Source organism: Camellia sinensis, chromosome 3 (assembly GCF_055761805.1).
Source record: "Camellia sinensis isolate YWXY chromosome 3, ASM5576180v1, whole genome shotgun sequence".
NCBI classification, from domain to species: Eukaryota; Viridiplantae; Streptophyta; class Magnoliopsida; order Ericales; family Theaceae; genus Camellia; species Camellia sinensis.
In genome coordinates this window covers 159,187,062-159,210,522 of record NC_138963.1, presented here as the reverse complement: position 1 = coordinate 159,210,522, position 23,461 = coordinate 159,187,062, and the positions used below count along the sequence as shown (strand labels likewise).

Sequence of the window (23,461 nt, the reverse complement as noted above, 5' to 3'; positions counted from 1 at the left end):
ATTTGTTTTTTTTTTTTATTTTGGGACTGTAATATTCATTTGGACCCTCTGAGTAAGGGTAAAGATGTAATAAGTGTGGGTGAGTGCGTGTATGTCTTCCAACCCCACTTCTTTCATCCCTTTTATTTACCTGCTTACGATGGTAGATTAGGGCATGTCTAAATTCAGCATACCTTATGCTCTGCATGCGTGCATTCATGCATTTGTACTGCATGTATTAGGCTCGGTACATCACGCTAACTGCATTTGTACTTCAATTTACAAATCGAATATGTGATATTTGATTGCATTACATATGCCATGCTTAGGTTCACCGAGCCTATCTGAATTGCATCTTGTGTGTGTTGCATTAGGCAATTTAACATGAACTAGGACACGCACATTTTACTAACTAGTTTACTGTTTTGGCACGGAGTACTAGGTAAGTTTTTTATGCTTTAGCATATCGCATGCGTGTGAATGTTGCCATGATAGCATGATTACCATGAGGCTAGCTGCTTATGTGATATAAACTGCTTGAATGCCTGTGGATGGAGGTTGAATTACCTAAATTGGAACAATGCATTAAAACTTTGAGTTTTAAGCCCACTAGATAGTGGCAAAATCCCCTTTTCTAAAAGCCCATTTGAGGGTGGCAAAATCCGCGTTTTAGCCTATCCGCGAGTAGCAAACCAATTTCAAAACGAACATAAAATGTTTTTTTTTTTTTGTTCCAATTTGGGCGATTTGGTCTATACTTGTTTGCTGCGCGCACAACATAGTAATTCTAGGCTAATAACCGGTTTAAGAACACATAACGCTTTCAAAATTGGATATCACGGTTAGTAGAGGCCGGTCTTCAGACCGGGCGAGAGAGGGTGCTCATAGCTGACCTTCCCCGATCGTACCCAAGCTCCCAAGCCGAGACAAACTCCGGTGATGACGGACATGTGGCCTTCGGCACCGAGTCAGGGTTTCCTAAATTTCCCTATTTTAAAAAAATATTTAGGTGGCGACTCTGTATCTGGCAAAGCAGTCCATGTTTGGCACTACTTTTTCAAAAATCTGTTTCTCAAAATGATTTGCCAGACTTGGACTCTTTGGTTTAGAGTAAGAACCGCGACAACAAAAATCGAGAGTCCGAACTGTAGCGAGGTCCCCCGCGAACTTGTTACAGTTTCTTCCACTTCTTCGTTGCGGGGGACATGACGATGACCCCTTATGATTTCTCGATGCTCACCGGCATCGGGGTACGGGGTGATCCGATCCCCTTCGACACCGATATGGATGAGTGGGACGCCGCCCAGCTGTACCTGCTCGGCACTCAGCCTCCCCTCGCTCGAGCAGGGTTTGTCAGGTACTCTTGGTTCGAGAGCCATTTTCGGATTCAGCCTGCCTTGGCGGAGGAGGCGCAGATGACCCCAGAGGAGGTGGATCGGTATGCGCGGGGCTTCATCATGTTCCTCTTCGGGACGACTCTTTTCGCCGACCGGGCGAACACCATGCCTCTATGTTTGTTGAGCGCACTGGTGGATGTCAGGCGGATCCGCCGCTATGACTGGGGTGGCGCCGGCTTGGCCACCTTGTATGGTTACATGAGCTCTTCTTCCCGCCTCAGCGGACAGCTTCTCGGTGGCTACTGGCGAGCTTGGGAGGTACATCTTCTTCCCCTTTTACATTTCTGCTTCACGTTTTCTGTATTCTTTACACTGCACGCACCACGGTCTGCCTTTCACTGACTATATACTGCACACGCGGCACACATATACTCTGCTTTACTTTGACTGTATACTGCACACACTGTATACTCTGTACAATACACTGCACAACACACGGCTCTGCCATTTCTGCTTTATTCAGTATTTTGCTTTATCTGATAGTCATACTTATATATGTTCTGCAGTTGTGGGTGTATGCCTACTTTCCCAGGTTTGCCCCAGTACCTGATGTGGAGACCCCACTCGGCGTCCCCTTTTCTCATCGCTTTGATGTGCGATGCGTGCGGAGGACACGAGAGTCTTTTATTTTCTTCCGCCGTTACTTCGACACCATCACCGCCGCGGAGGTATGTTCAACTTTAGAATTTGCTTAGGCTTCGCTTAGCACTGTATGTTTGATAACAGATAAATAACAAACTGCATTTCATTTTCAGATCACCTGGCGGCCTTGGGCTCCGTTGCCAGCCGTGGTGAGGGATCACTACGAGGGCGCAGAAGAGACTGTCCGTTGCCGGATTCTGTTGGAGGGCCCGGTCTGTCGGGCTTGGTACCTGGGCGAGCGTTTCTTACGTCAGACCTTGGGTTTACCGGAGCAGATAGTTCCGGGTCCGCCTCCTACGCACATGAGGCATACTGAGGGGTTCTCTTTTGAGCACATGAGGGACTACACCGTTGGCTGGGGTGCAGAGTGCCACAGAGGCGAGGGCGACTACGCAGAGTACATCCGGACCTACATTATGCGGCCTCTGAGCGGTGGTCGCCGAGCTGAGAGAGGGGGACCTGCGGCGCCAGTAGCGGGAGCTGGAGCGGGGACGTCGAGGACGGCTCGTGTCCGTGGCAGGAGCGGAGCTCAGAGGGGTCGGGGGGTTAGCTGGCCTGCTTTTCCCACTATACTGACATGCCGAGGGTAGGGTGGGGCAACGTACCAGATTCCCTTTGCTCCTCCTCCGGCTGACCATGAGTTGGTCGGGTTCTATGACTTACCTCCGGTATGTACTACTTCCTCTTGCATCTTGCATTGTCATTTTATTTCAGTTTATCTTGATATTCTGTAGAATACTGATGCCTTTGATACTTTTGCAGGCGTCCTCCGAGTACACCCGGCAGTCCCTGGAGTTGAATGCCTCCATGATGGGGATGCTACAGCGAACCTTCGACCTCCTGGCCCTCTATAGTATTCCGGTATGTTCTTCTGATCATGGCCTCAAACCATACTCATAAGCTGCTTAACATAATCTGGTGCACAACACAACACTTGATAAGCTGCTCACGTCATTCATACACTGTATTCATACACTGCATTCTGGACTGACAAACTGCTCACGACATTCGCATGCTGCATTGCATTCTGCACTGATAAACTGCTCACAGTATACACACACTGTACTCATACACTGCATTCTGCACTGATACACTGCTCACAGTATTCTGATGTATTTGCCTTTTGTGCTTTTCAGCCTCCTTTCCCGATTCCCACTGTGGGAGGTGTTCTAGCTGGGCCCTCTATTCCTGCTCGAGGAGGGCGTAGAGACGCTATACGTCCCCGTACCAGGGCGGGGCGTGTTCATGTCGGGAGTAGCTCTCGAGCGCCGACCCTTGATGATGACGATGATGATGATGACGAGTTCGAGGCAGAGGCAGAGGGCGGGTCATCTGAGGAGGTTGGTGACGACTCAGACTTAGGCTCAGATGACGATGATAATGACGATGCCCCTGGACCTTCGTCTAGGAAGAGGGTGAGGACAGATCCCCGGGCCCGAGACTACTGATGATGATCCAGATTGCTGCTTTTCTTCTTTTTTGTACTTTTTTTTTTTTTTTTTTTTTTCTCTTTGCTGGTAGTTAGATTACCTTGTACTGCCGCAGGTAGATTTTTGTTTTCAAAGCTATGTACTTGAAAAGGATAATGAAATGAACAGACTTTTTGCTTAAAAAGTGTTACATTTACATATCTCATGTATTACATCGCATCACATCATGTTACACCTCAATGCGAATGGAATTGACCCGTTGTTTGAAAAATCGAGCATTTGTACTGTAATGATCAGATAACCAAACGACCTCATAGCAAAACAGCCCAAGCAACACACTGCTCAAACTGAACGCACAACCCATACTCTGTTGGGGATTAGTCTGCATACAGCCCCTAACACCACACTCCGTTCATTCTGCACACAGCCAATCTTGAACAAAAAGCCCAAATCTGACAAGACGGACCATGAAGGTTGAACCCACTGAAGTTGAAACACACTCAGATGCGATCTGAAAACCCAGAGGCTTCGAAGAGGCCCATGTTTTCCTGTTCACACTTTTCGGGAGTGAACCCTGCAGTCGGTATGAAAGAACCAGATCATGTTTTTGCACAAATGTGGAGAATGGCACAGCATTCTGAGCACAAAATGATCAATTTTTGAAATTGAAGAAGGGTTTTCCATCGGGTATTGAGCCTACAACTAAACACAACGGGAAGGACTCAAACAAAGGGGTACACGACCTAAACACAACGAGACACGCTCGGAAAAGACCCAAAACAAAAGTTGAGGTAAACAAAATGGAAGACACGACACGCGGACATGTTCAACGAAAGACCTCAAATCTTGAGGAGCCAATTCCTCCGGGTATATTTCCTACCCTTTCTGATTTGTGATTCTCACATCACTCGGCCCTCAGGCTTGGTTTTTTCCTCTCAGAACCCTTTTTCTTACTTTTCTCTCAACTTACACCTCTCTATTCTTTAGTCTCTCATTTTTCGTCCCTCCCCAAGGTGATTGATGAATGAATAGGAAGTTACGGGTTCATGCCCAATGCCGTTAGCTCACAGCTATTTCTTCTGGTGGGTAGAGTGCCCTCCTGGCAAGTATGTTGACGACGGGGGAAAGACAGAACGCCTGACTCAACTGTGCCCCTAGTTCATCATTTGACCATTTTTTTGTTTTGGTTTTCTACTAAAACAATTCTGACCAGAATGAGGGTCGGATTAACACACTTGTTTGATTTTTGATTTGAAAACCATGCAAGTCAGACTATAAGCACTGAAAATTTTCCTTTTTGGGTCCAAGAAAATGGTCCAGTTTTGGAAAATGAAATAATTTTCGAGAAAATGGTCAACCTTAGTAAAAATTCTCAAAAACTATTTTTGTAAACGGCCGCCGCACAACGAGCGCGGAACTCATTCTCGAGATGCACAACCTCGGATCGGAGGAAATGGAAAATTGCCCCTGGCTTGGAAGGGGTGGATGGCAATGGAAAGTTGCCCTTGGTTTGAACGGCGACATCATGGCAACGGAAAGTTGCCCCTTGTTTGGATGATGCCGCAGCAGTCCGTAAATAGTCTTTACCAGCGATGATCACGACCAAACTTTCTTGGATACAGAGAAGACGAAGATGGTCAAAACCAATATATGGACACAGTCACTTTGAAGGTGTTGAGGGCTGGACTTCAGGACGAAGTTGCCTACGTATCCGGTTGTCACAACCGAAGTATCGGATTCAGAGAAGGCAAGGATGATCAAAACCATTACATGGACTGAGGCGCTATGAAAGCGTTGGGGGCTGGACTTCAGGATGAAGTTGCCTACGTATCCCAAACATGGGAATCAAGCCTTACGTAGTTCCGGTTAAGGTACACTCGGGTATTTTAACCTTCACTTTTCAGGCTCTAACTTTTGCCAAGGTGCCCGATGCGGGTTTTCGACCTTGCGAACTTCTTTTCATTTCTTTTTTTGATTTTTTGTATCTTTTCATTCTCTTTTTTCTTTTTTTTTTGATTTTATTTCTTCTCTTTTTTTTTTTTTTGCATTTTTTGTATTTTTCTCTTGCTTTAACTTTTGCCTGGGTCGCCCTTCCGGGTTTTCGGCCCAGCGAGCCTCTCGAAGGGTAAAAGTGTAACAAGTCCATGCCAAATGGTTTTTGAAGTTGAAGCCTCTCTGTATCTAGGAGAACGGCTGTTGCAATGATTTGTAGAAGAATCCATCATGGCTACTCCACGAGCTTCTTCTGGTGAGATCCAATCTTTTTTATTCGACTTTGGTGCCTCTTGTTCGAGGGCTGCTTCAAAACTAGCCACACGGCCTCCTCCGACAGTTGACCGTTGAATGTTCCGAATGAGTTCGAGGTTCAAAACGAACAGGTCCAATCTTGAGGCTGAGAGCGATCCTAGGTTGCACAATCTCAAGAGCGATTCCACACAGGTCTTCACAGGGTCGCGCAAAACATTTGTTTTTGAAAGTTTTTAAGAAAGCGACAAATCGCTTGCGCCGAAGATAGTGTGGAACCAATCTGGATCAAGCCAGGGTCCTTCTCAGTACTCACGCTAACAAGCATGGTTCCATTCATTAAAGGCTTGGCATGCCTCTCCTTTTCTCAAATTGATCAAAGTTTTGCAAACTCAAGGAATCCCTTCCTCTTTGCTTTCACCGCAGTGTTTAAAGAGGTTTTGAAAAACATAGGTCAATGCAATGATTTTCAGGGCACAAGAGAATAGGTGGAATGCACGGCCGTTTGATTCAAATCATCTGGCACAACTAGCCCAAAACAAACAATAAGCACGGAAACATGATAGCCACAGCTGTTTCATTCAGGTTTCTTGGATGTAACTGGTTTCACAGCAGAGACAAACTCAAAAAGAAAGCAAAAAGGTTAACTACAAAAACGGTGTTCGAGGCAACAACCCCGGAATCACTCGACATCCTATACAACGGGACTGACTCGGTACCACAAGACAGACCCAAAAACAAAAAAGACTGACTCAAAGCAGAGAGGCAGAATCAAAAACAAAACAGAGAACTGACTCAAAACCCAAGCCAGAAGCTACAAAACTGCATTTACAAATGCTCAAAAAGTGCGAGCCAGACGCCACATCTGAAAACACACCGAGCGCCGCCCGCAGGTGATCCAACCTCTGATCACGTACTCGCAGTATCCTCAAAGTCCAACAACTCGGTGGTAACAGACTTCGCTGAGGTAGGTGGAAGAATGACCTCATTATCGATTAGATCCTGCACTTCATGGCGAAGGCGGAAACAGTTATCGGTGGCGTGACCGGTCTGTTGGTGGTACGCGCAGTACAGAGCAGCATCATGTGTGAGAGGGAGATTCTTCGGGAGAGGCCGAGGTTCAAGGGGTTTGAGGTGCCCCCTTTGGGCAAGAATCTGAAGTGCCTTAGACAGAGGCATGTAGAGAGCATGAAAGATCCTGCGCCCTCGGGGCAGGTACTTTGAAGTCTGAGTATTCTTACTAGACGCGCTAGCAAAAGGGTCAGCAGGCACTGCCTTGGTTTTCTGATCTTTCCCAGGTGCAGGGTTGGGAATAGGAGGAACTGTTCTGGCATGACGGGGCCTATCCCGATTTTTCGACTGACTTGAACTACCCTCAGGTGGAGTGGGGAAAGCATCCTCTACAGTTTTTGCCACAACTGCAGATATCTGTTGTTTGTTCATCCCCCCAACTTTCAAAGCCTCGACTGCCCGTAGCAGTTGTTCAATGGGATCGACATCTGCCTTCATTTTGTTCTTATCTCTGGCCTCAGCTTGATCGGGGGTTTGGGTTACTACATCAGAGCGAAGCCTGGTTGTTGCTGACACGTCGTTGTTGTAGCTGGAGGCAACCTCTGGTTGGCTGAGCTCTATCACAATCCGCCCCAGTAGCGGGGGCTCCCGTGGTATGAAATTCCCGATATACGGTGCTGCTGGCGGCAAAGCCGACATTCCATAGGCTAGATCGGCCACAGATCTCTAGAGGTCGCCTATCATTCCTATCAGCTCGAATGTAGTGGTCTCGCGAGCCTGATACAACTGGGGGGTCCAGACCGGGTGCGCGATAGGCGACCTGGGCGGATGTAATATATCAACATTGGTTTTATCCTGCAGGGTGATCCCTTGATCTAGCGTAGCTGTCATAACCACAATCTCTTCTGAATTCTGCGTCATCATAAGTCCTGCCTCAGCAAGGGGGAACACTAGCTATTCTGTATCAATTCTCTAGACACTCTGAACTGAAAGGAAAAACAAATAGCATTTCAGTCCACACAGATCAATCACAGGTGTAGCCGAACAACTGCACTCTACTACTGGTCACTGTTCCCCAAAATCACTGTTCCCAAAACTGAACTTGATACCCGCAGATAACTGATTTCTCAACAACACTGATACTGGTGCCCTCGGGCCTGATACTCAAACTTGCAAACTGATATGTACATTCCTGTAGAGATACACTCTAAAGCACATAGCAAGTAAAGAGAGCCAAAACACCCCTATAGAGGGGTAGGGTTTCCCTGTCCTATTTTGTCAGGAGCTAGGGTTCCACTATGCACACAGCAGTTTTCAAACAACCTAACATCGGGTAAGCAACCTGTCCTAGTTTGGAATAGTCACTATGGATTTCGATATGTACTAGGTCGAATGGTCGAAAAGGGTGCCCTAGTAAAACTGGGGTTTGTGTTCCCATACTGTTAGAGCCCACAACCGGTCAGCCTTATGGTCATGTCTTGACAAGACAAGCCTTCGGCAAACCGTTCAGGAATGGCAGATGGCAAACACAGTGTCCTAGGCGCACCAATGCACATGCAATGCAAAGAGACACATAAATGAAATCAAAACAGGATATCACAAGTTCGAGTCAAGCTCTCTAAAGTCCGCAGTAGAGTCGCCAGAAACTGTAGACGCGTCCGCGGGCCTCGCTACAGTTCGGACTCAATTTGTGTCACGGTTCTTAATCCGAACCAAAGAGTCCAAATCCGGCAAATCGTTTTGAGAAAACAGATTTTTAGAAAAGAAGTGCCAAATATGGACTGCTTTGCCAGATATAGAGTTGCCACCTAAATATTTTTTATGGGGGAATTTAGGAAACCCTGACTCGGTGCCAAAGGCCACGTGTCCGCCATCACCAAAGTTGCCTCGGCTCGGCAGCTAGGGTACGATTGGGGAAGGTCAGCTATGAGCACCCCCTCTTGCCCGATCCGAAGATCGGCCACTACTAACCGTGATATCCATTTTTGAAAACGTTATGTGTTCTTACCCTGATTATTGGCCTAGAATTACTATGTTATGCGCACAGCACAAAAGTATAGACTAGATTGCCTAATTTGGGAATAAGCATTGCATATCCGTTTGTTTTGGAAAAATGTTTTGGAATTTGCTACTCGCAAGTAGGCTAAAACACGGATTTCAATGAGCTATTCCAACTCAGACAATCCAACCTTCACCCACAGGCACTCAAGCAGTTATATCACATAAGCAGCTAGCCTCATGGTAATCATGCTATCATGGCAACACTCACACGCATGCAAGGATGCTAAAGCATAAATACTTATATCGTACTCCGTGCCAAAACAAAGAACTCGTTAGCAATCAATGCATGATCCAAGTCCATGTTTAAATGTCTAATGCAACGCATACGGAATGTCACTAGAGTAGGCTCGGCTAGTCTATGAATGACATGTGAAAAAGCCCAAGAAGCATGTATTCAAGTTAGATTTGAAATACTAATGCAGTTAGCATGATGCGCTGAGTCTGGTGCATGCAATACTGATGAATGATGCACGCATGCATAGCATAAGGTATGCTAAATTAAACATGGCCTATTACTAACCATCAAAGCAGGTAAGTAAAAGGGAGAAAGAAGTGGGGGTTGGAAGACATGCACACATTCACCCACACATATTACAAATTCGCCCTCGCTCGGATGGACCAAAAGAATAATACAATTCGAATAATGAATTAACTATCCTAGCTAATTAATTATTACAGACCAACTAAATTAATTAAACAAATTAATTAATTTAAGAAAGCAAGAAAAAGGGCCTCGGGAAGAGGGCTCAATGCACGCATGCTCGGGTCTTGCTCGGAAGTCCACTGCCATGCACAAGCTGCCTCTGTTTTCCCTGCTCTGCTTCTTTGAAGACTGCCAAAGCCTCAGGATGTGCTCACTGGATGTTGGGGAATGCCACCGGTTGGAGGGAATCATCATCGGCTGTGATTTGGTGTCGATCGGCCAAAAATGAATCCATCAGCCACATATGGATTGCCGGTCAGCACTCTGTGTAGTCGATCGGCCAAAAGTTCCTGCAGAATCTGTTTGACAGCAGCAGAGGACAGGGCTTTGCATGGCAAAGCAATTCAAGCAATGTATGCACCGACCATATCCCCTATCATGTTTATGACTCAAAGGGATATGGTCCTTGGTTCTCGGACCATCAATCGCGCATTTCAATGCGTGATGGCCCAAGAGACCAATTTATGCATGTTGATTTGAAATGCAATGCAAACCAACAAACAAAGGCCCAACTTCCATCACTAAATCAAGGAGCAAGGCATGCATGCTAGATGGAGTGCAACCTAGGCATGTGAGCTAGCATGCAACATGGGCAATGCAATGCATTTATGCAAGTATGCAAGCAAATATGCAAGGCAAGCATGCAAACAAGCAAAGGATGGACTTAAGCATGGTTTAGGCAGCCCTCATTAGGCCTAAAACAATGGCCAAGGTGCTCAAAAATGAAGGACTAATAGGCACACAAACATGCATGCAAATGATCTCCAACACTTCAAGCATTAAAGAGCAATTCTCAAGCACACTCAAGAGGATGCAAACATGGACATATAGCATGCAAATTGAGCCTTGAAAATCATGCAAGAACATGGTGCCAAACCAACCCAAACAATGCAATCAAGGTATGCAAGCAAAGTCCAAGATTCAAAGGAAGCTAAAGTGGTATTGAACCACACTTAACAAGACCAAACATGGCATGAATTCAATGACCCAAAACAGAGTTTTAGCACCTAAAACAAAGCCCAAAAGATTACTTAGATGGCATCTAAATGACTTGAATTCAAAAGCATGCACAATGACCAAAACATGGAGCATGCAACACAAGCCTTTGACACATCAAAGGGGCCATGAAATGCAAGCATACAAGCATACTAAGTGGACTGAAATGACATGGAAAATGGTCCCAACCCACTAAATCAAAGCAAGTAATGCATTCTATACACTCACACCCTTAAGGCCAACAAGCCAAAATGCAAAGGGGCTATACAATGCATGCCAAAGTCGACCCAAACAACTAAGGAAAGAACTTAATCCTGGCAAAATAAACATGAAAGCTTCACAAAGCCAAGCCTAAAATATGCTAGAACAATGGTTTATAACCTAAGGCATGTTAAGGCAACAAAATGGCATTACAAGGCATGTATGCTAAGAAAGCATGGTGTACCAAAACCAACTTAAAACAATGCTATTTCATGGAAAAATAAGCATAAATAATAGCTAAGGCATGGTCAACAAGAGCCTAAGCTAGGAGCTCCCTCAAGAGGCAAAAAATGGTCCTTTTCAAGGACAACAAGGAGAGGGGGTGGCCCTCTCCTTCTTGGGACCTCAAGGCACCATTCTCACCTCTGAAATCCCTTAAGATTTCAGTGGTGAGGAGGCCCAAACAGCAAGGTCTCGGAGCTCACCCAAAATGGCACAAAATGGAGCCTTACAAGGCTTAAGAGGGGTCAAACAATCCCAAAGCTTGAAGCAACCTAAACAACTATTTAGAGGGCCTAAAAAAAGAACTTTTTTATGTTATACACTAAGCTTAAAAACAGATGCAAGATAGGCTAAAAAGCTATGCAAAAATGGGGTAAAAAGGGACAAAAGTCTTACCCTTGTAGACCCTCTTCAAAAATGGAGCTCCAGCAGTTTCTTGAGGTTGAAATCAACTTCAAAACTCTAAAAACAGCTATCAAAGGCCTCAGTTCCAAGGAAAGGTGTGGTAGTGTGTGTTTGTGTACAATACTATGAACAAACACACCTAGAACACTCAAGAGAGAGAGAGGTATAGAGATAGAATATATATATAAGCCCTAACCTAAAAATCAGAGCTCTCTAACCATTTTTTTCTCACCTTATTGCCAAGAGAGGAGCCCTCTTCTTATAGGCAACTTCCTCCTGTAAGGCTTCCAAAACAAGCCATCCAAGAGGGAAATTCCTCTATACACGTGTATGGAGGGGAACAGAGTGGGTGCCAGCTATCACAGCTGGCACAAAACATCTACTAAAAGTAGATGAACAGTGGTCGGCCATCCAAAATTGCCACTTTGACAAAATAAATGGCCAACCGGCAACAAAGAGTGCCGACCGGCAATATACATTGCCGATGGCATAGAATCACTGGCCGGTGGCCTCAAGCCATGGCCGGTGATGCGTGGGGATACCTCACAAGGCATTCCCTGCCCCTCCAAGGCAAAACACAAGTGTTTGGTGCAAAACCAGACACAACACGGTCGAGTCGAGAGATCTTGAGGCAAGGCGCGCAACCGAGACCTCTGGGAACTCAAGACGAACACAAACAAGGGTAATCACCAAGTGTTCCAATGGTGACATCCAAGTCTTGAGGACGGTCAAAAATGGGTTGTCTACAGGCACTGGCGAGTGTGATTATTTATTTGTTTGATATTAATTTATAGCAGGGCATTGGCGGGTGTGCTTTTTTGTTAATTTGTTTCATTTTAATTGATAGTAGAGTACTTGCAGGTGTGTTTTTTTTTTTTTTTTTTTTATTATTTGCGTTCAATTGATAGCAAAGCATTGGTGGGTGTTCTTATTTGTTCATTTTTTTTTTAAGAATTGATAATTGAAAGCAGAGTACTGGCGGGTGTGCTTATTTGTTCATTTTCTTTTAACAATTGATAATTGAAAACAGAGCACTGGCGGGTGTGATTTTTTACATTTTAATTGATTGTAGGGTACTTGCAGGTGTGTTTTTGAATTTATTTGCTTTGAATTGATAGCAAAGCGCTGGCATGTGTGCTTGTTTGTTCATTTTCTTTCAATAATTGATAATTCAAAGCAGAGCATTGGCGGGTGTGCTTATTTATCTGTTTGATTTTAATTTATAGCAGGGCACTAGTAGGTGTGCTTTTTTGCTTATTTGTTTAATTTTAGTTGATAGTAGAGTACTTGCTGGTGTGTTTTTTTATTATTTGCATTTAATTGATAGCAAAGCACTAGCGGGTGTGCTTATTTGTTCATTTTCTTTAAGAATTGATAATTGATTGCAGAGCACTGGCAGGTCTGCTTTTTTATTTATTTGTTTGGTTTTAGTTGATAGAAGGGTACTTCCAAGTGTGTTTTTGAATTTATTTGCTTTGAATTGATAGCAAGGCACTGACGGGTGTGCTTATGTATTTGTTTGATTTTAATTTATAGCAAGGCACTTACGGGTGTGCTTTTATGTTGATTTGTTTGATTTTAATTGATAATAGGGTATTTACGAGTGTACTTTTTTATTACTTGCATTTAACTAATGCCAAATCTGCACATCTATTGTCTATGTGATTTGTTATGTAGATATGATGGATGAACCTAAAAGTAGTACGCAGAAAGAACGGTGAAATTGACAATCAAGTTGCTTCGGATGGAAAGGATGATGTTGTCGATGGGAAAGAAGAAGGGTTAGCTTCCCAAACCTATAGTTTACGAATGCTTACCAAGGTTGATGTTTCACAAATGAAATTCAATTCAGAGGAGGATGCTTATTCTTTCTACAATGCATATGCTAAGGTCATCAGTTTTAGCGTGCGAAGAAGTAGGAAACGAATTTCTGGAGACAACAAATTTGTAGAGAGTAGGAAATGGGTTTGTTCAAGGGAAGGTGTAAGAGAAAAGAAATACTTACAGCGTGTGGAACGAGTAAGAACTTCTAGGGCAGAAACTAGACTTTTTTGTAGTGCCACATTTCGTGTGCGTTATGACAAGACAATTTGAAAATATGTTGTGACCCACTTTGTAGGGGAACACAATCATCCCTTGGCAGCACCACACTGTGTCCCTTTTCTTTGGTCACACAGGTTTCTAACAAATGCAAACCAAGCTCAAGCAAAGGCCATACGCAATGTGGGTATGAAAACGAGTCAGATCATGTATTTTATGGTCCATCAATCAGGGGGTTATGGGAAGGTGGGCTTCATTCATAGAGATTTGCATAACCAATTCCAAGCTGAGCGCAAAGTACAACTCGCAGAAGGGGATGCAGAGGGTTCCTTAGGATACTTATCAGCTAAACTAGATGCAGATCCATTATTTCTTTTCAAGTACAACGTTGATAAGGATACTCGATTGAACAAGATTTTTTGGGCAATTGGTAGGTCTCGGATGGACTATGCTGCATTTGGCGATGTATTGGTATTTGATACAACTTATTGTACAAATCAGTATAAGAAGCCATTTGTGATTCTAGCTGGTGTGAGTAACCATTTTATGACAATCATATTTGGATGTTCTTTGTTGCCTGATGAGACAATGGAGACATACACGTGGGTGTTGGAAACGTTAATGGAGGCCATGGATGGACAAGGACCCATCTCTATTGTAACAGATGGTGACAGGGCAATGCGTCAGGTAATCGAAAGAGTTATTCCAAATTGCAAACATCGTTTATGTTCTTGGCATCTGGAGAAAAATGCCTCAACCAATGTCCATATACCAAAATTTACTAATGATTTTGCATAGTTGATGTTAAAAAAATGTAAAATTGATGAGTTTGACAATGCCTGGGCTCATATGGTGAAACAATACAAGTTGGAGAACAATAACTGGGTGTTGGAGATTCACCGCAAGCATGATAAGTGGGCTGAGGCGTGTCTTCATGGTCACAAGTTTGCTGGGATGAGGAGCACTCAACGTGTCGAGGGTATGAATGCAAATTTCAATATGTTCCTAGAACAAAAGGTAAGGTTGTACGAATTTGAAGCACAATATGATAGGGCTCTTGCTAGGATGTGTGTTAATGAGGCAGAAACAAAATCTAAAAGAGAGAATAGTTTCTCAATTTTGACTACGCCATTGAGAAGTTTGGAGAAACATGCAGCTGAGCTCTTTACTCGAAAGATTTTTTCATTGTTTCGACGTGAGATCAGAAAAGTGGGTAAATTGTTTGTGATGGAAAGAGTTGAGTTGGAGGATTGTCACACCTATCGTTTTGGTGAGTGCAAAGCACCAACATGCATATGGACGGTTAAGTATTTTCCAGTAGATATCACATTAAAATGTTATTGCTTGAAGTTTAAGTCGTTTGGCATCTCTTGCTGCTACATGGTTGTGTTATCAAATCTAAACAATTAATGTGTATTCCACCGAGTTGTATCTTGAAGAGATGGACAAGACGTGGTAGGTCAGGATATCAACAACCAAGTCTTACCCAAATTTGTAGCACCCTAACACAGATAGTTCGGTTCGGTATGCTGAGCTGATGTTTTAGTGAAATGTCATATTATGCCTCACACGCAGATAAAGATTTTCAAGAGGCAAGGGAAATGGCTTTCCAGATGATATCGAAGATGAAAAAGCGTTGGGAAATGCGAACAGAATATAATACTGAGGTTGGGGACAAAAATATTGCACCCAAACTATGTGGCGTTGGTGATCCTAATGTAGTCAAGACCAAAGGGAACCCCAAAAGGACATCTTCTACGAGTAAACCTCCAAAACCAAGGCAGTGTGGGTATTGTAGGTATGGTACTTTAATTGCATGCCCTTTTTCCATCCTGTTGCATGCACATGATTATTAAAATTATTTATGCATTATTTGCTATTGTAGGAGCATCAGACACATGAAGCGGAGGTGTTAAAAATTGGCTTCAAGTAGCTGGAGAGAGGGTAGTGACTCAGACAATGAAACATTCATGAACACTAAGTTGGAGCCCCACATGGAAGATATCGATGAACTGACAGATTCTTAAGTGTAGTTTAGTTTTATGATGAGCCTTATAGTGATCGATACATTGTTTTTGCAAGGAGACATTAGTGCCTATTAGTTACATTTTGTTAATGTCTTAGGTGTTTTAATCTTTCACAATATCCATAAATTTCTTAGTTTGGAGAATCATTTAAAAAATAAAGATGAATAAATCCCAAATCTATTTGTTTGACTGCTGTCCTTAAGTTGGATGAGCCATCCTTACGTTGGATGAGTTTACAATCACTACTAATATTGCAACGTGTCTCTCTCTCTCTCTCTCAGCCCTACTATTTATTTTTATTGTTAATGAATAACAAAGAATGCATAAATATGGCTATGCCACCCCAAACATGCGGGGCTCCCTTTATATTTCAGTTTTGATTTTTTGAATTGTCTCGTTTTCTTATCAAAATTTACATTTGTCCACCTTGTTTTAGATGTTAACATATGTTTGAATCTTACGTAGGTAATTGAACTTGGTGCGGATAAAAAACAGCAATAGTATCGGGCAAAGGAAAAACGGTAGCTCCTCCCAATGACCTTCGTATTTTTTCTAAACGGGCTATTACTGTAGAGCGGCATTGAAGGAGTTAATTCATTTTAAAATTTCAACAATTGTGGGCCGCCTCCATATCCAAAACCTGATCGAACGGGTAAGAAAGGCTAATGTCAACTTGGTACGAGAATTCTTTGGTAGCATACCAAATAATCCACATGCAGCATAGTTCGTGGAACATATGGCAAAATAGAAGAGCAAAGTCAACAGCATCGCGAAAGACAAGATTCAACTTTGTTGGAGCGCCTATCAACTTATTTGTATGAGGTTATTTCCATATTGATTCGGATGGACTTGCAACACAAGAAAGACATGAGGAAGGTCAAGTTAGAACTAAAACAAATGCGGAAACTATTTTGTGGTGAAGCTTCATAAAATTAGACTCGTTATAATGATAGTGAAGAGGAATTTGATGGGTCCAACCACGATGAAAGTCAACAAATGGACACAACCATGGATACATGACCAAGCCTCTTGTGAAACCTGTTATTTTATGAACAGTGTTATTTTTTTTCCCTCTTTACTTATAAAACAAATTATAAACAATGTCAGCCTTCTTATGAAGTTTTTGAGTGATTGTAATTGTAACAACTAAGAGTACTGCTTCACAATTACATATCAGATGTAGTTTCATCACATCAATCTTTAGAAATATTAGATATTCCATAGAAATTGGTAACAAAAATCCAAAACTAATATACTTATTCAAGCATCCACGAAAAATTGCCAAACTAGGTTAGTTACATTCGTCTAGGCTTCTTCAACCATTTAATATGTTCATAATTGTAAAAAAACTTAGTGGCAAAAACAATGTTTGTTATCAATCTTTCTTTTTCCTTTTGGCCTTCTAGAGCCTAAGGTACCTATTCAAAAGGAAATTACATTGAATAAGTAATCAACTGAGCTTATGAAGGAAGGCTTTTCTGATTTTGTCACCCGATGGAGGGCCAAGGCCTCCATGATGACAACTCGGCCACTCGAGAAGAATCAGATAAGGATGGTTGTGCACAACCTTCAACCCAAGCTGATGCAGAAAATGATCATCTTACCCCTCCTCACCTTTGCTGATTTGCACGAGATTGGGATACAGATTGAGGATGCCATGAAGCAAGGTTTGATTGACCATGAGAGAGAGCAACCCAAGAGGGCTTTTACCAATGGTTCAAATGCAGCCAGGAGCAGCGCTACAGCCGCAAGGACTTCAGATGTCGGCATGGTCACCACCACACCCAAAACAGCTACACCTTTCACCGGTACATCCGAAACCAACCCGCAACCAGCAAAAAATCCACCCCGGGGGCAGAGGACTTTTACCCCGTTGTATATGCCTTTACCCAAAGGCCCGGGGGTTTTAATCAGAAAGGGGCATCTAAAGCCTCTTGAACCACGCCCACTACCAAATAACCTCCCTCCAACACATAACCTGGCCAAATATTGAGCCTTTCACCAACAGCACGGTCACGACACCGACTAGTGCTTCAGACTGCGTCACCACTAACCCTCTCCCACCACATAACAACAACCCTCCCCCACCCAGGCAGATAAACCTGATCCAAACCGTAGTCATCTTGTATGACCCTAGCATATACGTCACTCCCTCCCACCTACCCAAGCCTAAGGTGTTCATCCCAGACAGCACAAACTTGTGCATGATGAGCACCTCTCTAACCCAACCCGAGCCAGTGATGGTGACTATTGAAAACAAAGCTGGGGTTATCTTGGAGGAGAATGGGAATGTTGATTCAGAGCCTGAGGGATCTGGGAGCTTTATTGAGAAAGCATACAACCCAGGCGGTTATATTGTGTCGACAGGCCAGGCTAAGCCGAGGGTAGAGTTGCCAATTGGAGGAGAGATCAATGTGGTCTGGGAGGATGGACCGAGTTAAGGGTTAGATAACCTAGTAGACCTGGAAGAGGACGTTGCCAATCTATAGTTCTTTGACGAACAAGACCCGGGAGATGTGAACATCAACTGGTTTGATTTGAATGGGTCAATAGACAATACATGGTGGCTCAGCGACGAGCTGGATGTGGTTGAAGTACCTCGACCAGAACAGGGTCAGTAAGAGACGGGAACATCTACAATGACCGGAATGGCCAAGAATTAGGAGAAATCGCCAGAGAGCACCGGTGTGAAGAATTTTGCTCAGGATTTGGGCAATTTGCGTACAACAGACACTGAACAGGAGGCTGCATCGAAACGGTTTGAGGAAGAGAAAATCGAGGATGATGAAAGTGCTAGAAAAGCCAAGGCACCTGAGGACGCATAATGTATTGTGAGCACAGAAACAGCTACAGCAAAATCGGACAGCTGTCTGTTGGTTGCCAACGGGATGTGGTGGGAAGACGACGACTTACGTCTTGCCCACACTGATGAGGACTGGGGGCAGAACCAACCACATGACACCTGGTATATTGAGGAGGTTGACCATATGACCTGAAGTGGGCGGTACTTCAATCCCCCACACTTGGACCAGCCGGAGGCGTCCGAGAAAGACAAAGATGTAGAGAGGCAGAAAGAAAAACTGCTAGAGGAGGAAGCTGTGCTGAAACAGCTAAAGAAAATTCAAGCAGACATCTCCATCTGGGGATTGCTTATGACCTTGAGGGTTCACAGACAGGCTATCCTTACAGCCATGGATAGGGCCAAACTTTCAATTGATACCACACCCGAGCAGTTTGTGGGGTTGGTTTTCCCGGGCAGAGCTTCACCAACCCTATCCTTCACAGACAAAGAACTACCACCCGAGGGCTCTGATCATAACAAGCCGCTCTATATCTCTGTGGAGTGTAGAGAGAAATAGATACTGGTGGTCCTGGTCGACACTGGGTCTGCAATCAATGTATGTCCGTCGAGAACGGTGTATGTTATGGGGTTGAAGCCTGCAGATTTTGTGCCTACAGCCCAGGTGATACGGACCTATGATAACACCAGTCGAGAGGTGATGGGGACGGTATAGATCAAGACTCAGGTTGGCCCGGCATAGCAAGATATTGAGTTTCATGTCTTGGACGTACCAGTAACCTTCAATCTACTCCTTGGGCAGCCGTGGCTGCACCAGGTGAAAGCCGTCTCTTCTACCTTACACCAGATGTTGAAGTACCCCCACGGGAAGGAGATGGCAATTGTTTTTGAGAACTCTTCAATACATCCGCCGCCAGAGGTTTCTACACTAGTTCTGGAGATTGAGCATGGCGTGGAGGATGTCTTTCTGTCGGGATTCACCTTGGCTGAGGCTCGGGCTATATAGGATATGATGGCCGTTGATGAGGGGCTATACGTCAGTGCACAGTCTACCTCATGAACAAGCTTCAATACATGCCCGGAATGGGATTAGGGCGAAGTGGCCGAAAGGGTATCACAGCATCGGCCGAAGTGTCGCACAACGCATATTCCTTTGGCCTAGGTTATCTTCCTACCAAAGAGGATTGGGCAAGGAAAGGATGAGAAATGTCCAGAAGAGCTAAGGCTAAGCAAGCTGGGAAGCACTATGAGTTGGTGCACAGCCCTATCCAAGGAACCTTGAATGGACGCTTCGTCCGGGAGGGGGAAGACTTCCCGTTTTGTGGCTTTCCGGAGCCCTGGCTGAATTCAGAGAAGCGGAGCTTGCCCTTCTTCGAAATCTTTTTTGACCTTTAGTTGTCAGGGGATGAAGTTGCCGAAGAGCAGACAAACCCACTAGCTGAGGCTGAGCAGTGCTAGGAATAAGATTTTGAGAGCACAAAAATTGAGATGGGAGTAGCACTGGCTTGTCTCCTCTCAGATCCTCAGATCGTACCAGAGTGCTTGGGGGATGACTTCTCAGTTTCCATGATCGGGGATCAAGCGGCTGTGGGCCCATTTTCTGGCATTCTCGATGTATCCATCGCACCCTCCCTCATCTGGCAATACGAGGAAGGCTTTTTATCTAGCAGTTCTGGGTCAGGTAGTGAACCGGAATCTGATTCCACAGAGTCTGTGAAGTCGGAATTAGATTCCAGTTCATCTGAGTCGGAGTCTGGTATTCCTGGGGGTGATAACCCGGATGCCACTGTCCTGTTCAAGTCGTCATTTTCATTTTCCTTTGAGTCTGTTGTAATCGAAGAATCAGACGGACTGGATGTTATTAATGAGCATTGTACAGCTGTGGCTTCTGAGTACTTTTCTGTGCCTTTAGTTTATTGCATTAATCAGGATTTTCAAAATTTTGATGAAAACAACGAGGAAGAAATTCCTCCGATTTTGAAACGTTTGATTCATCAAGAGCAGGAGAGGTTTGTAAAACCTTTGGTTGATAAAATCACCTCAATTAACGTTGGTACTGAGAAGGATCTGCGGTTGGTCCAGATCGGGTCTACGTTGTCTTCTGAGGAACGTGAGCGCTTAGTCGCTTTATTAAAAGATTTCAAAGATGTTTTCGCGTGGTCCTACGAAGACATGCCTGGAATCGATCTTGAGATTGTACAGCATCGGATCCCTCTTGACCCAGAGACCCGACCTGTTAAGCAGAAGCTCCGAAGGATCCGTCCAGACTGGGCCGTGAAAATCAAAGAAGAGGTCACCAAGCAGATCGACGCAGGGTTCCTATTAGTAACTGAGTATCCAACTTGGCTGGTCAATATAGTTCCGGTGCCGAAGAAAGACAGCAGAATTCGGGTATATGTGGACTTCAGGCATTTGAACAAAGCCAGTCCAAAGGGCGACTTTCCTCTGCCGTATATCGACGAATTAGTGGATTTCACTGCTAGGCATGCGCTGCTCTCATTCATGGATGGATTTTCAGGCTACAATCAGATTTTGATGGCACCTGAAGACAGGGAGAAAACTTCCTTCACTACCTTGTAGGGAACCTACTGCTATAGGGTGATGCCGTTTGGGTTGAAGAATGTTGGGGCTACGTATCAACGGGTTGCGACCACAATCCTACACGATATGATCCATAAAGAGGTTGAGGTGTATGTGGATGACATGATTGTCAAATCCAAGGAAAGAGAGGGCCACTACACCGCCTTGCAGAGATTTTTCCAACGGATCAGAGAATACCGGTTGTGGCTGAATCCTCAGAAATGTACATTCGGTGTTACAGTAGGGAAAATGCTGGGGTTCTTGATCACACAAAGGGTATCGAGGTCAATCCTTCCAAGATTAAGGCCATCTTAGAAATGCCACCACCGAGGACTGAAAATGAGGTGCGAGGCTTTCTGGGTAAAGTGCAATTCATAAGACGGTTTATTACAAAATCAACCTTGACTTGTGAACCATAGTTTGGTCTCCTGAAGAAAGGAAAGAAGTTCCAATAGGACGACCGATGCCAAGTTGCTTTCGAGCAGATCAAGCAATATCTATAGAACCCACCTGTGTTGTCACCGCCAGAGCCGGGGAAACCGTTGATTCTGTACCTATTAGTTATCGAAACGATGATAGGCTGCATGCTTGCACAGGAGTCTGAGGACAAAGTGGAGAAGGCTATCTACTACCTGAGCAAGAAAATGCTGGACTACGAGAACCGCTACACTCCGCTGGAGAAGGCTTGTCTGGCCTTGGTATGGGCTACCAGGAAATTGAGGCACTACCTGTTAGCTCACTTCGTAATACTGGTTTCAAGATTAGATCCCATCAAATATCTCTTCGAGAAACCAGTACTTACGGGTAGGCTAGCTCATTGGTTGCTTCTTCTCTCTGAATTCGATCTGAAATATATGACGCGCAAGTCAGTGAAGGGGAGAGCGGTAGCGGAGTTCCTAGCCGATCACCCAGTGGAAGTGGACGAAGTAGTAGAGTATCTGTTCCCGGACGAGGCCATTCTGCATGTTGAAGAAGAAACTTAGACTATGTACTTTGACGGAGCGTTAAATCAGTACGGGTATGGGATCGGGGTGTTGCTGATAGCACCCGACAATTCCCGCATACCCTTAGCTTTCAAGCTCCGGTTCAAGGTATCGAATAATGAAGCAGACTATGAGGCATGTATTGCTGGACTAGAAGCCGCCCTGGAACTAGGGGTAAAACGGTTGGATGTCATCGGGGACTTGAACCTTGTTGTATCTCAAGCTAAAAGAGATTGGAAAGTCAAAAAAAAAAGATGAAGATCTATCACCAGACCTTGGACGTTCTGATTCCTCGGTTCGAAAAATTAAACTTCGCCCATTTGTTAAGAGAGAACAATAGGCTTGCTGATCCATTGACAACTCTATCTTCTATGATATACATCCCTTTTGGAGTCCAGATGCATCCGATCATCATCGAACAGAAATTCGTGTCGGCCTACGAGTTGATTGCTACCATAGATGAGGTACATGATCAAAACCCCTGGAATTATGACATTTGGAACTTCTTGGAAAAGGAGGCTTATCCACCAGGGGCAAACGCCAAAGACAAAAGGGCGATACGAAGAATGCTGCTCAGTTCATCGTCTATGGGGGTAAACTGTACAAGCTGGGTCATCTTAGGATGCATAAACTGTGTGTTGATACTAAAGAATCCAAGCGCCTGATGGAGGCCATCCATGGAGGAGAGTGCGGAGCGCACATGAGCGGGGTAATGCTGGCTCGGAAGATTCTCAGGCAGGGTTACTACTGGTCAACCATGGAGGAGGATTGTATTGGTTTTGTTCGGCGATGCCACAAATGCCAGATCCATGCAAACCGCATGAACATTTCGCAGTCGAAGCTGTACAACATGACTTCGCCATGGCCCTTTTCAGTCTGGGGGATTGATGTGATTGGGGCAGTTACTCCGAAGGGGTCGAGCGGGCATGAGTACATTCTCGTAGCGATAGACTATTTCACGAAGTGGGTTGAGGCCCAATCCTATGTGGTGTTGAAGGCATCTCATGTTGCTAAGTTCATCAGGAACAACATTATCTGTCGCTATGGGGTCCCGAATGAGATTATTTCAGATAATGGTTCCCACTTCAAGAAGGAGGTGATCGACTTGTTGGAGAAATACAACGTGGCTTTTCATAAGTCATCCACATATCGGCCGCAAACCAACGAAGCTGTTGAGGCTGCCAACAAGAACATCAAGAATATTCTGCAGAAGATGGTGGAAACCTACAGGGACTAGCCAGATAAGCTGCCATTTGCTCTTTGGGGCTACCGGACTTCAATTCAAACTTCTACTAGGGCAACTCCGTATTCCTTGGTTTATGGAATGGAGGCTGTTCTACCAATCGAAGTTGAGGTTCCGTCATTGCGGGTCATGGCTGAGTGGCAGATAGCTGAGGCAGATTGACTATAGAGCAGGTTCAAAGAACTCATGTTGTTTGACGAGAGAAGGCTGAAAGCACTGTATCACGTCCAGGGTTATCAACGAAGAATTGCCAGGGCTTTCAACAAGAAGGTTAAGTCCAGGAATTTGAAGGAAGGGGATTTGGTGCTTAAAGACAACCGAGCTCCCATCTACGACCCTAGGGGTAAGTTCAGACCTAATTGGACTAGCCCTTACATCATCAAGTCAATCTGGTCGGGTGGAGCTGTCATTCAGATGGATTTAGATGGCCTTGAGTT

General features: G+C 44.5%; 1 protein-coding gene and 1 long non-coding RNA gene across 2 annotated transcripts; both read left to right on the top strand.

Annotated features, from left to right (window-relative positions):
• The first annotated feature begins 2,548 nt into the window (after positions 1 to 2,548).
• LOC145821172 (uncharacterized) lies at positions 2,549 to 3,249 on the top strand. Its single transcript, XR_014363204.1, has 3 exons — positions 2,549 to 2,686; positions 2,781 to 2,879; positions 3,192 to 3,249. It is a non-coding gene; the product is annotated as an uncharacterized LOC145821172 (long non-coding RNA).
• A 9,788-nt stretch (positions 3,250 to 13,037) lies between these two features.
• LOC145821975 (protein FAR1-RELATED SEQUENCE 5-like) lies at positions 13,038 to 15,293 on the top strand. The gene is made up of 6 exons (XM_082918540.1): positions 13,038 to 13,370; positions 13,471 to 13,528; positions 13,624 to 14,078; positions 14,190 to 14,661; positions 14,967 to 15,194; positions 15,277 to 15,293. Exons 1-6 carry the CDS (start codon positions 13,038 to 13,040, stop codon positions 15,291 to 15,293), a joined length of 1,563 nt encoding a protein of 520 aa, XP_082774666.1.
• The last annotated feature ends 8,168 nt before the right edge of the window (positions 15,294 to 23,461 follow it).